Genomic DNA, 14,489 nt, shown 5'->3' on the forward strand with positions numbered 1-14,489 from the left:
AGATCTCTTTGTTCTGGGGTGTTTGCTTTTGCTTGCTTCCTTGAACTATCTGCTTAGCTTGAACTCTGGCGTATTTGGCTATTGATATGTCCTTTATTTCTTTCTGCTCAGCTTGATCTCTGACATGTTCCTGACCTTTAGCTACCAGTCTGGCTCCTGATTTCTGACAATCTACATAGCTACCTCTAGCATGTTTCTGATCTCTGGCTACTAGTTGTCTTCAGATTTCTAACTGTCTCCTTGGTTTGACCTCTGCCTTAACTGGTTTCCTGACTCTATTCAGTCTGGCTTCCAGCTTTGCACTACCTGGCGATTGCTGCCTATGGCTCCACCCTGACATCTGTTTCACTCACAGGATACAGATAGACTGCACAATTCCTTGAGTTTAACTATCTTTTATCCATTATTCTTTGGAAGATGGGATTGGGACAAACAATAAAAATGTGACCCCCCCAAAAATGCCTGTGCAGTTCAACAGTGAACTCACAGTTGCCACATGGTGGAACAGTGGCTTTTACCTCTTGTATTTACTGCCATTTAAGAGCTTTCACCTTTCCCCCACTTTGAAAGGCAAAGCCTGTTGTGAAGAACTCTGTATGCGACTATCAGCCAAAACTGGGCTAAGAAAGCCAAGCCTGGTCTCGGCTGATCGTCAGAACTGCAAGGAGACACATGGCTCCTGGGGGCAAACCCACCTCCAGAGCCCACCTTTAAAATGAGGCTATGGGAGCAACTGCTCCATTAGCCCTATTATTTGATCATCTGCTAGCCCCAGCTGCCAGCGCCAAATCTTCCCTGCTGCCAACAGCACCCAGCAATTGTCTGGGAGGGTGCTCCACCCAGCAAAGGGATGGAGATTGCCTGTGGAGGAGGAAAACATTTTGAGGCTTCCTCCCCTGCCCCATCAAGCTCCTTCTCATGGATAGTGAGAAAGGGCTCAGTGTGTTGCAAATGGGATTCCAGGTACTGATAGAATCACAAATTTTTATATATATATATAAAAGGTGTCTTACCTCTTAAAATCTTTGTTGGTCCTACACCTTCATAAATGCTTAGAGTGTCCACATAGTCTTGTGTATCAAAAGCACTGAAGTTTACTTTAATAGATAATCCTTCATTTACACTAAAAAAGGCAAAATGCTCTGTTATTTTACATCCATGTGATAGTTATTCAAAATGGGCTACATAAGTGGGATCTAGAGAAGTATGAAGATAGATCTTCATTAGTATTTTAATTAGTTCTTCCCTTCTTTTCCAACTTGAGGAACTTTACAAGGAGAAAAAAACGTGGTGTAGTAGGATTCTGTTTGCACACAAAAGAGAATTCTCTGCTTATTTTCAGCCAGCTGCTTGCTTATACATAAAGGGGATCACTTAACAGTGTCGAAAGGAAGCAATCCAAGGAATGTAAGGAAGCAGGTCCCATACAGATTCAAGAGACTAAATGCCCAGCCCTAAGCATATATAATTGAAAGTGAGTTTTAATGAATTCTATGGGGCTTCCTGGCTATTTTTTTTTTTTTTAAAAAAAGCTAAGGCTGCAGCCCAAATCCAATATAAATGTGCTTAATTCTTCTGAATTTCATGCAATCAATGCATATTCTTAATTACTATAACAATCACTGCAAGTGTTTAATTCAAGTTACTACTCACAACCTGCTGTCGCTAAAAGTTAGATGGGAGATTGTGCCCTTCTACCCCACTCTATTGCCGTGTGGACAAGGGTTCCGGGCAGCCATTTTAACCATAGAGGCTGGGGGGGGGAGTGACTCAACATGGTGCCTTGTGGGATTCCTGGTGGCCAGGTGTCTCTTCCCCACCTCTGTATTGCCATGCAGCTCACCGCAGCAGTGATTCACATGAGAACACAGCACAGTGAGAAGTTAGTTGTTTATTTACGATCTTAGATCAAACAACAATAGAAACAGAATATACTCAGTGAAGAGAGAAAACAAAAACAAAAACAAAATCTAAAATGTTATCAGATACATAAAATCAAGAACCTTTGACAGTAACCGATTGCTGTGCTCTAGCCTCTCTTAGTTTGATCAATGTATAACAGAATTTGGCAACCGCCAAGGATATTGTTGGGTACCTATCTTCTAATAAACATGTAAGAATCGTCTCCGTTGAGTGGCTTTTGAGACCTTTCAGGTACTGGGATAAAAATAAATCTCTTTCATCGGTATAAAGTGGGCAATGTAACAGTGAATGCATCAATGTTTCGGGAGCAGATCTGCAAGGGCATAGTCTCTCCTCATAGGGTTTTCTCTCAAATTTCCCTGATGACATCGCTGAGGGTAGAGCATTCAGGCGAGCTCTTGTAAACGCCCAGCGAAGTTTTGGTGAATAGGTTGTATTAAAATAAGAGGCTATGACCCAATCTTTCTTGGTGCTTAGGAGTTGTAGGGGCCTATTTGTAGAGGCCCTTTCCTCCTGGAAGTTTATGTCCCTGAGCCTTTGTTTAACTAGGCAACTTGCCGTTGACTCACCATACTCTAACAGTTGTGCTGGGCAAAAGCCCATCTTCCGGAGTCTCTCCTCAACCGCCTTACACCAACGGGGTTGTGGGGTAGCGGCAAGGAGGTGAGGTATAAGTCCTACTGGGTAAAGATAAGTCTTGATCCAATACAGGATGATAAGAAGCCAGGCCCTGGTCTCCAATTTCAATAGCCCGGTCTCCAACCGTATTAAGGAGTTTGGGATGCATTTTGGTACCCCCAACAGTGATCTCAGAAAGCCCGAATGGACTTTTTCTAAAGCTTGTAAGTCTTTTGGTGGTCTAACCTGAATCCCATATAGCAGCTGAGGTATCACTTTAGCCTGAAAGGCTTTATTTGCTGCTGGAATGTAGCCACCACCTTGCAGCACAGTGAGAAGGACAACAACAGCAGTTGTGTGGAGGAAGGTAGGACCTATCCTGCCTTCCCCCTAGCCCTGTGTGGCCCCGGGACAAATGGTTGTGAGAACATCTTCAGTGTATGCTATAAAATGCAAGAGTATTGCATTCTTATTTGAGTAGTGAATATATATGTTGTTAGGAGCTGTGGATTTTCCTGATTCCTCATGGAATAAAAATGTAGGCAATCAGAATTCTTACAAGATTTATATCACTGTCAAATGTAATAGTCATGCATAGGTGTGCCTGCCAAGTGTCATCTAATTTTGTAACATGAAGTGGGTCCTACTTCAAAATGGCTAACAATAGTAAGTCCTTTTTAAAAAAGAAAAAAGAAGAAGAAAAAGAAAGATTAATTCTATTCCTGAAACAGGTACACTGAGAAAATGGTGCAAGTTAGTATTACAGAATTAAACATTACATGAAAATGACATGCAATCATTTGAAAGAGATATGCATGAACTTCCCATGGGCTCAATAGTAGATTAATTATTTAATAAACTAGTTGGGGTGGGTGCAGAGCATCTGCGCCTCCGCCAGTCTGCTTATCTCCTCCCACACACCCGGTTCACATCTTCTCCCCACCGCCTGCCTGACGCTTTCTGGCTGGAGCAGGGGCATATCTAGGGGTAGGGCAGGCAGGGCACATGCCCCGGGCGCCACTTGAAGGGGGGCGCCATTTTTCTTTAAAATAAAATAAAATAAAATGGCTGCTGAAAACAAAATGGCCACCGCGCATGCTCAAATGACCTCTGTGAGGCCCTAGGCCATGCCAGGCCTCACAGAGGCCATTTGAGCATGCACAGTCACCATTTTGTTTTCAGTGGCCATTTAAAAAAATATTTAAAAAAATAAATGGCCACCGCACATGCTGAAATGGTCCCTGCGAGGCCCTAGAGGCCAGAGAGGGGAGGGGAAACCTTTGCAGACCCCCCCCCCCACAGCCTTTAGGAAGCCCGCTGAAGGGGCTACAGGTAATTTTTTAAAATTATTTTAAAAAATTAATATAATATAATTCACTGTACACATATTCAGTTTGGCACTATGTACAGAGAATCAGATGGGTGTCAGATGTTTGGACAGGGGGCGCAATTTCAGTGCTTGCCCTAGGCACTATTTTCCCTAGATACGCCTCTGGGCTGGAGAGTTCACCCGCCAATCCCTGGAGGCCAGGCCACCATAGCCTGCTCCCGCCAGCCGACCACCCACCCACTGGCGGGAGCAGCCTGCTTCTTCTCCCTGCCCCCGCCTTCTGGCTGGTGGGCTGGCTTTCTCTAACCGCCCGCCTGCCAATTTCCAGCCGGCCAGCTCACCGGCTCCCAGCAGCTGCTCTCAGCGGCCGGGCAAGGCCAGTGCCTGGCCCAGCCCACTGCAGCCTCTTGTTTGTGGTGGCTGGCCGGCCTGGCCCGCCGCTGCCATTGTCTCCCTGTCCCCGTCGCTATCTCCCTGGCAGCTGCTCTTGCAGGAGCTGCTACGTATGGGATTAGCGACAGATACGCCTAGGAGAAATAAATATTTAGATAGTAGTATTGAATCAGAAGCAGTCCAAATTTTCAATGTTATTCATGTTTCCTTCTTCCATATAAATGAAACTCTAGAATGCTCAAAATTTTAAAATGAACTTCAGAAAAGCAAGCTGTCTTGAATTTATTTGTTCTCCTCCCTGGTTACAGTTCCCCAAAGGAATTGAAATATGTTTGACCACAACCATTTCAACATGCTTGCCAGAGTCAATTTGAAATGTGCAATAGAGTATATATTTTTATGCAACCTGCAATCCTTCCTATTTATTCTTTTGTTAGCACATACATAGATAGAAAAGGAAGGAAAATTGCATCTGGCAATAAAAGAACTCAAAAAGAATGCTGCAAAAAGTAGTTCAGGAAGACATATTTGGTTAATTTAATATGATGGAATAATTTGACCACAATAGAGTAATTTTTCTATATTTATTAATAATGATGATGATATTACATCTTTACTCAGGAAAGAAGTAGAAGATTGAAAAGGAAATTGAAAGATCTCTAACAGCAGAACTGGCATAGAAAGGAAGGATGTAAAGAAGGACAGATAATCGTAGTCCTGTTCAGAGTAATTTTTGAAATGTAATCTCCATCTGTGATGAATTCATACTCATCACAGAAATTCCCACCCCTCCCACCTTCATTGCTGGCAGTCTATCAGGAAATAAACTAGTAACATAGGAATGTAGGAAGCTGCCTTATACCGAGTCAGACCATCTAGCTCAGTATTGTCTACACAGACTGGCAGCAGCTTCTCCAAGGTTGCAGGCAGGAGTCTCTCAGTCTCAGCCCTATCTTGGAGCTGCCAGAGAGGGAACTTGGAATTTTCTGCATGCAAGCATGCAGTGCTCTTCCCAGAGCAGCCCCATCCCTTAGGGGGAATACCTTACAGTGCTCGCACATGCAGTCTCCCATTCAAATGCAAACTAGATCAGACCCTGCTTAGCAAAGGGGGCAATTCATGCTTGCTACCAAAAGACCAGATCTCCTCCCATTCAGCTGAACTGGAGCTGAATTGCTACACTTTTCACAGTGCAATTTGTGTGTGCGTTCAGTTTTACAGATTGTGTTAGATTTTAGCATTTTAGCATATAAAACAGCTCACATGAAACAAGGTCACATTGATGACTGGTTTCAGAGAAACTGGCTCTCAAAATAGGAATACTTCTTAAGGAACAAGACGACACTTGCAGAGGTGCCAAATTGAAACTTGGAGATCCCAACTGTGTCTTTACTTTCACTCTTGATCCAGGGTACAAGACAGCCATGGCTTTTCATACCCATTTCTCCTGTTTTGTCTTCTTGCTCCCCTCCCTGCATGCTACATATCACACATTGGGTCCTGCTCACTACATCAGGCAGGGAAGGTGGGTAGTTGAAAGAACCAGAAAAGAGAAACTATTGGTTTAGAGCGGAATTAAAAATCACAATAGAATATCATAACTGTGATCTTGGAACCCTTCATGGAGGTTGCTTTAAACCATTTCCCACTGTGTCTCCATTCACCACAATCCATTTATATGCACTAGTCTACTATGCAGAACAGATTATGTGCTCCATTCCAGAACAGGATACTGAGAAAATTGTTCAATGTGCATAGTGAACTGGTACTATGGTGAATGGCGAACTGGTGAATGGCTTCCTGCATGAAGAAAACTGATGCTACTAGGGACAGGAATTTAAAGCAGAGGTCCAATGGTATGGTTGGTGGCTCTATTAGGTCCCCAAGCCTTGAGAAGTACTGCCTTATCTGGAATGCATCGAAGTTATTTTATAGAATACATTATATCCAACTCCACTCAGAGTGCACAAACAAAATAGTTAAGATTTTCAAAGAAAAACAAGGTTGCGCTTAATCTGTAAATAGAGTCTAATATAGAATGCCATGAAAGCACTTACTGTATAATCCACCGGCAAACAATATCTGAAAGATAAGGCTCTGGATAACGAATAGAGTGGAAAGATCCAGAGGAGCCAGTCAGAATAAATTTTCCATCACAGGATGTAGCTGTAAACAAGTAATCATTATCTTTTCAATGAATTCAAACTCAGACAGACATCATTCCCATCTCCAATTAAACTGAAACAACTTAAACTGTCTTTTCAAACCATTCTGCCTCACTGACACTGACACGTTATGGGGTGGGGGAATCTTCTTAGTTTAGATTCAAGCTTTGTTACATTAGCAGGCAGAAATACTGTATTTTTAGCTTAAGCTTCACTGAGAGTTTCTGGAGAAAGCCAAGTTGCTTTTCAGGGGTCCATCTTCTCTTGTGTACCACTTACACGTTTGTAGTTTGACTACCAGAAATGAGATAGATGGTTGCATCACAGATCTGCAACCATCATGCCAGGGAAACAATGGTAGCTCCATACCTCCAAAATAGCATACCTCCTTCATCAAGACGTCTTTCCCATCAGTACTGATATTGCTGCTGAGGACAATATCTAAAAGGCCTAGTTGTACAGAGATCTGCAAAGTACATTTTAAGCAAGAGGCCTGGAATTCATGCCTATGACATTTCCCCCATCATGAGGTAAATTATTGTGTTCTGAATGTGAACTAAGACAAATCTGGACCATTGTAATGAAAGGACAGGCCAAATGCCAATCTTTGGTCACTTTAGATCATGGCATGGAAGTTGCTTTTATTTTATTTTAATTGAAAATACTGAGACATTCCAGAATGATTCAATGATTAAAGGTAAATGAAAGTAAGTTTACAGACAACATAGAGGGTCTTAACTGATTTAGAATATCAATGCCTACCACTGATTCAAGTAAGCTTATTTACATTTAATGGCAAGGGGGTATGTCTTTTCAGAGGCCCTGTTTGTACATAACGCCAAACAAGAGGTAAACATGCCAGTTGTGTGAGCTTGTGATTGTCCAAAAACAGGAAGCCACGGTTTTGTCACCCAACTGCAGCTCCATTTCTGCTCCCAAACTTTAATTTGAACCTTTGGTTTATAGTGAGTTTCACTGCTAAAGCTAGCTTGTTGGGTGGGGGGTTAGCCTTCTCATGAGCGGGCCAGTCCACTGGAAAGAAAAGAAACATGAATGTGTTCCAGCTCTCAATCTGGCTGCACTTTCATGAAGTAAACCTTCCAACTCTAGGGCCCCCCACTGCTGTGGAGCTCCTTGCACAACTGGCTAACAATAGAACTCATATTCGGCACCTTCCCCCTTCCACCCAACCCTTCCAGACTCTGGGTGTTGGAGTGGTTCTGCGTTGCGAGGACAGACAAAGAGAGACCAGGGATGACTCCTACATCTCTGGCTAATCAGTACTGGCTGGGCCTGACACTGCAGTGAATGCAAACTAACTACCACATGGCATTTTGGGATGGGACACCCATGGATTAGAATGGTGCCTGGCTAGCCGGGTGATTGTGAGCAGCACAACCGAGCATGGAGATGTGTTGTAGGGAGACCAGACTGTTTTAAGGTGTGCCTATTTCTTGGTTCCCAGCAGTCGCCAGGACCAGGAAGGATGTTGCCAAGGGACCCTTTCCGGGGCTTTGGTGGAACAATTAACCAGGCCGGGCAGCAAAGTCCGCTTGAAAGAGCAAATGGGGATACTGCTTGGGGATACTGCTGGTGCCTTTGCACAGCTTCAGCTAGTGTGCCAGCTGAGTCCCTTTCTCAAGAAGGGAGATTTGGCCACTGTTACCTATGCCTTAGTCATATCACAGCTGGATTACTGTAACACACTCTAAGTGGGGCTGCCCTTGAAGAATATTCAGAAATTGCACCTAGTACAAAATGCTGCAGCTGGGATGTTATCCAGAGCTGCCCGCTGGGATGATATTACCTCCATTTTGAAAGGGCTACGTTGGCTGCCAATCTGTTTCCAGGTCCAATTCAAGGTGCTGTTTTTGGCCTTTAAATGGTTTGAGCCCTGGATACCTGAGGGACTGCCTGCTCTCAAGGGTTTCTGCCCACTCAATGAGGTCATTGGGGGGAGGCCTGCTCTGTGTGCCGACAATGAGGAGACTCTCCTGCCATGCACGCAGTACAGGGCCTTCTCAGTCATTGCCCCCAGACTTTGGAATGCTCTCCCAGTGGGCATCCACTCCCCTGTCTCCATCACAGTTTTTAAAAAGCAAGTAAAATCTTGGCTTTTTACCCAGGCTTTTAAATGAGTTTTGTTTGCTGCTGATTTGTATCTTATGGTTATATTATATATACATTTTTGATCTTTTAATTAGATTTGCATGTTTATATTCCATTTTAATTCTTATTGTGTAGTTTTTATAGTTTGATATTGTTTCAAGTGTTTTGTAAACCACCTTGAGATTATTTTAATGAAAGGCGGTATAAAAATTTAACAATAAATAAATAAATAAATACCACAGTTGTCTACCAGAAGTTTCACATTATGGGGCCCCAAATGAGGCCATAGTCAGTGTAAGGTTAAACTATGCCAACAATGTAATTTGGTAGCCATATTTGCCATAAACAGTATCACTGTTAGCCTCTTTCTTGTAGCAAACTCTATCCTTACACTGTTTACATCTCTATTATATATCAATATGTTCCACATATTTGATATACTTTTTGACAAAAAAGCATCGTTATAAAAATCCCCTCTATATTTTCGACATATTCTGGTGACTTTTTAAACCACTTCTACAATGGCATTTCAGTGCTGACTGTAGTTCACAGTTCCTACTGCTGAATTAAGGCAGGGGGCGATAGTAATGTCACTTCATTCCATGGTGATTTTATCCCTAAAACCAGAATATGGAGGTTTTATTATGTCACCTGCTGCCTACATTTCATCTAAGAAGTTAATTGATTCTCTCAACTCTGACCTCACCAGGAGGAAATTGTTAGAATTTTAGTCTTCCTGTGATTGGTCTTTTTATACTTCTAGCATATGCTGAACTCAGTAACACTAAAGGGGATTATAATGGGGACTGGATAGTGCTAGCATAGTTATTTTAAAGGAATTAGGGTTCTTTTGTGGGCAGGTGTAGTTGTAAAATGGCAACCAATCACATTGTAAAATTCTTCAGAACTGCACAGATGCCAGACCATTTTACCTATTTTGTAAAAGGCATTATCACTTTGGGAATAGAACATGAGTGAAACTCACAGAATTGGCTATGCTTTCCACTGAATGGTGTCTCTGTTAACTCTGCTAAAAGACCTAAATGCAGAAGCTTGGCAGTGCTCTCCACTTTCAACTACATAACCACTGAGGATTTAGGAATAATTGTCAGAATGTTACACAGGTATCCCACAAGACACCTATCTTTTCACAAGATTGTGAATGTCTCAGCTACATGTGTCAATCAGTGTGCACATTGCACAACCCCAAGAAATATAAGGGGATAAAGTTTCTTTGTAAGGAACAGGGGCATTGCTCAGTCCTTAAAAGATCTGGGCCCTGGACTTACAGCCCCCTTTTGATAATAAAACTCAATCATAGCCCCCTCAAGAATAGTTAGATATGATTTTTTTTTTTTTTTAAAAACCAAGAAACACAAAAACTTCTAATATTATATCACCTATGAAGGTGGAATTAGCAGAGAGCTAGGCGAGGCTAGAAACCTTTTTCGATGCCATGTGCAGGTGCCTCCTCTGATCCATTTTCTTTCTGGAAGAGGTCATGGAGGAGGGAAGTGGCTAATGAAATCTGGGGCTCTGAGCAATTCATAGGGGGCCCATGCACCATTCCTTAATGACATCTCTGATGATGAATAATAGCAATGCCTAACAGCTCTCACTGGCTCAGATTTGCTAAGATTAAAAGAGTCAGGGATTAACCAGGACATCTCAGACATTAGCATACCATGGGAGTATGAAGCGAAGTTTAATTTTTATTTCTAAGCATATGAGATTTCCATAGAGTGCCATTGGGTAAAAACATTTTATAGCAGAAAAATTGAAAATATATACCCATGTGAATTGCCTTAGTGTTTCTCTCTCTGCTTCTCCCCTTCCCTATCTCTCATTTCTATACGTGAGGTATTAATCTTCAATCTCTTCTCTTGACATACTACAATATACTTCATTAATAATGGTTTGCTTGTTCAGTTGATGCCCATGAAGAATTAATAAAGTTGCTCCTGGAGGATTATTTTTAATTAGAACAAAATATAGTTTTAAACATTAGGAGAAGAGGGGTTAAATTAAATGAATAATCTGTGGATAGATCAGAGGATTACATTAATGTAACAATAGTGCTGTTTACTCATGTCATTTGCAGAAACATGAAACCTGAGACAGGAAATCAAATACATATATATATTTGAGAATCACCAACAGCTGAAGAAAATATCAGAATCTTGTAATATTATTTTATGAGGACATGCTTGAAACATTAGGTTCAAATGTGAGTAGAATATGAAAGACAAGTAGAGATCCATGCAATTAAAAAAAAAAAAACCCACTCCCCACCTTCTCTTCATATAGACAGCTCAGGGGCGTAAGCTCTGCACCTATCTCCCAACTTTAATGAATCTTTTCTTATTTATGAATGAATCAGGGCAGATTGTTGGAATTTCTATAGAACCGCAGGATGAGGAGAAAACTTCATCCATTCCCAGAGCACTTGAAACCTCAGTACACTGAAATAGAGTGTCCACACTTGAATGCTTCCATACATCAAACAGTTCCAGACTTAGAAATCTAGAACAGTAGAGAGTTAACTAAGCTATCTCCTTTATCCCGATGTGCTAGGTTTTTGGTTTTTATTTGCATGGATTTTTTTATTTTAGGAAACATTCAGAAATGGCTTTCCCCCTACCTATGGTAGGAAATGGTATTGTCCATTCTAGCACATCATTCTGCTGTATGTGTAGATGAGGAGGCATTCTCTGGTAAACGACTGAGGCAAACATTCTTCACTGCATCTAAGTCCATGGCTTCTCAACTAAGTGCTGCTGTTATAATTCTAGATCATGCTGGTTTTTTATTTTTATTTTTATTTTTTTTGCCCCAAATGAATCATTCCATAAGATTTTTTTGTCTAGAACTCCAAATCAAACCTTTGATTTCCATCACCCATGGGAAGTACCTCATCTGACTATTATATCAGTAATTTGAAGATGCTAAAATAGATACAGTATATAGATAGGGTGGAAATGGTCCAACATTATATCTGAGCAATTAAAGATGTATTTTTCCCCATTTCAAAGCATGGGCTTTTTGGATAGGATAATAAAAAAGAAATTTGGTGATTGTGAAAAGTTCTTTTGCAGGCAGAATATTACTTTTCTTATTACTAATTCTCCTAAAATGATTTATTTATCATCATCTTGCAAGAAAGAAGAATTGATCAACTGCAAGATTTTTCAACAGGCTGAAAAATATCATTGTATTACTTTCAGTGTTATTTTTCTTTAATAGCTCATGATGTTGAGAGATTTGAGCAAGTTCAAAGGCTAATTGCTGTATCATAAATTCTTACCACATGTTTTTTCATATTCATCAGAACCGTTTGGGCAGTTTGGTATACCATCACAAAATAATTCTTTTCTTATGCAGCTTACACCATCAGCACAACGTTCATTAGGAGGTAAACATACCACTAAAATGTTTTTTAAAAAGAAAATTGCATTACACAGAAAAGCTTACTTGCTTTTTCAAACTTCCTAGAACTTCAGAGCCATGTCCCTGCACTATTAAAGAAGCCCTACTTTTTCTGCATCTATGTATCAGGGCCCTTCAAAAGCTCTTGATACATCTCATATTATGTTCTAAATACATGGGTGCAGTGTTCCCTCTAACAGGGATTCCCAGATGTTGCTGACTACAACTCCCATAATCCCTATGCAAAAACCATTGCAGCTGGGGATTCAGGGAGTTGTAGTCAACACCATCTGAGAATCCCTGTTATAGGGAACAGTGCATGGGTGCAGGAATTTCCATTTCTAGTGGCAGATGCAGAACAAGTTACATATATGTCTCAGAAAGGAGACTAGGATATATGCAATATGAGCTTTCCATAGAAATATCACAGAGTGTACCTCTTGTGTTTTCATGGCCTTTTGGCTCACTACTGTATTTACCTGAATTCAAAACTAGATTTCCCACCCCCACCCAAAGTTCTTTTTTGTTAGTAATTGGGTTAGTCTTCCTCTCGAGTTAATACAGGTACAACGTGTATTTAACGTCTGTTTTTTTATGGAAGTCATCTTAAATTCAGACTTGTCTATTATTTGCATAAATACAGTATTTTACACACACACACACACACACACACACACACACACGATAGGAACATAGGAAACTGCCGTATACTGAGTCAGACCATTGGTCCATCTAGCTCAGTAATGTCTACACAGACTGGCAGTGGTTCCTCCAAAGTTGCAGGCAGCCCTATCTTGGAGATGCCAGGGAGGGAACTTGGGAACTTCTGCAAGCAAGCATGCAGATACTCTCCTCAGAGTAGCCCCATCTCCTAAGGGGAAGACCTTACAGTGCTCACACATGTAGTCTTCCATTAAAATGCAGACCAGGGTGGATCTTGCTTAACAGAGGGGACAATTCATGCTTGCTATCTTAACTCCAGCTCTCCTCCCCCAATACTGAACTGGAATCAAGAAACAGTCATGTCCCAATTCATTTTTAGGGTTGTTGACTTCTGAACCAGCCCCTTAAGAGCAGTTTGATATGCAGCAATTAGTGGCTGATAATTTTTAACTCCATGTTCCAAAGCTTTATTTGATTATTTCTGCAAGACAGAGAAGTAAGTCAGGCCAGGCCAATTTTTTTTTTTTTTTTTTTTTGCTTCCCCCACTTTTTCTGCCCAGCTGGTAATCCTATTCCCTGGCAAGTGATGTTGATTAAGAACATAAGAACAGTTCTGCTGGATCGGGCCCAAAGAATATCTATTCCAGCATCATGTTTCACACAGTGGCCCACCAAATGCCTCAGGGAACCCCACAGGCAAGAGCTGAGGGCCTGCCCTTTCTCCTACTGCTACTCCCCTGAAACTGGTATTTAGAGGTAACCTCAGAATTTTGAGTGTTTGTCCTTGAGGGTGGGCCTCCGAGATAGGCTGGGGATTCTGCTGGTGTACCGACCACCCCGCTGCACTTCAGTCTCCTTACCTGGGCTGGCGGGGGTGGTCTCGGAGGTGGCCTTGGGTTCCCCCAGGCTTATTGTTTTGGGGGATTTCAATGTCCATGCTGAGGCCCCCCTAGTGGGTGCGGCTCAGGATTTCATGGCCTCCATGGCAACCATGGGCCTGTCTCAATTGGTATCGGGCCCTACCCACGTGGCAGGACACACTCTGGATCTGGTTTTTGCCGACCGGGAAATAAATGATCTGGAGATGGGGGAATTTGAGACCACTCCCTTGTCATGGACAGATCATCATCTGGTGGGGTTTAGTTTTGACTGCTCCGTCTGCCCTCTGCAGGGGTGGTGGGTCAATTAGGATGGTCCGCCCCCGGAGGCTTATGGATCCGCTTGGATTCCAGATGGCCCTCGGGGAGTTTCCAGTGTCCAGAGCTGGTGACCCTGTCGAGGCCCTGGTTGATCTCTGGAATGGAGAGATGGCCCGGGCTGTTGACACGGCTGCCCCCAAACGCCCTCTCCGGCTTGGTGGAGCCCGATCTGCTCCTTGGTTTTCCTCGGAGCTTAGGGCGATGAAGCAACTCAGGCGATGGCTGGAACGACACTGGAGGAAGAGTCATCACGAATCTGACCGGACACGGGCTAGAGCCCATTTTAGGGACTACTCCGTGGCGGTGGGGGCGGCGAAGAAATGCTTTTTCTCTGCCTCCATTGCGTCTGCTCAGTGCAAACAGAGCTGTTTCATGTGGTAAAAACCTTGCTCCACACATCCCCCCAGACAATGAGAGAGGAGTCATCTACAGCTCTTTGTGATCAGTTTGCCTGTAACTTTGCAGATAAAGTCGCTTGCATCCGTGCTGACCTGGACTCCAGAGTTTTGGCAGTTCCGGCAGACGTGCCTTTGGTACCATCTGGTCCCGTTGTGTTGGATTCTTTTCGGTTGGTGCGGCCTGAGGATGTGGACAAGATCCTGGGCAGTGTGTGGGCGACTTCGTGTGCTCTTGACCCTTGCCCTTCATGGCTAATAAAAGCTG

At 42.5% G+C, this 14,489-nt stretch overlaps 1 protein-coding gene across 1 annotated transcript in view; it reads right to left on the minus strand.

Annotated features, from left to right (window-relative positions):
- The window catches only part of TMPRSS15 (transmembrane serine protease 15), a 94,216-nt gene that overhangs the window by 62,557 nt on the left and 17,170 nt on the right, over positions 1-14,489 (minus strand). The window contains exons 6-8 of the mRNA XM_053308916.1: positions 11,843-11,962; positions 6,322-6,430; positions 1,014-1,123 (exon numbers count right to left, since the gene is read on the minus strand). Of these exons, the coding sequence (XP_053164891.1) occupies positions 1,014-1,123; positions 6,322-6,430; positions 11,843-11,962 (339 nt within the window). The remainder of the gene's footprint in view (positions 1-1,013; positions 1,124-6,321; positions 6,431-11,842; positions 11,963-14,489) is intronic.

Source organism: Hemicordylus capensis, chromosome 3 (assembly GCF_027244095.1).
Source record: "Hemicordylus capensis ecotype Gifberg chromosome 3, rHemCap1.1.pri, whole genome shotgun sequence".
In the NCBI taxonomy this organism is placed as follows: Eukaryota; Metazoa; Chordata; class Lepidosauria; order Squamata; family Cordylidae; genus Hemicordylus; species Hemicordylus capensis.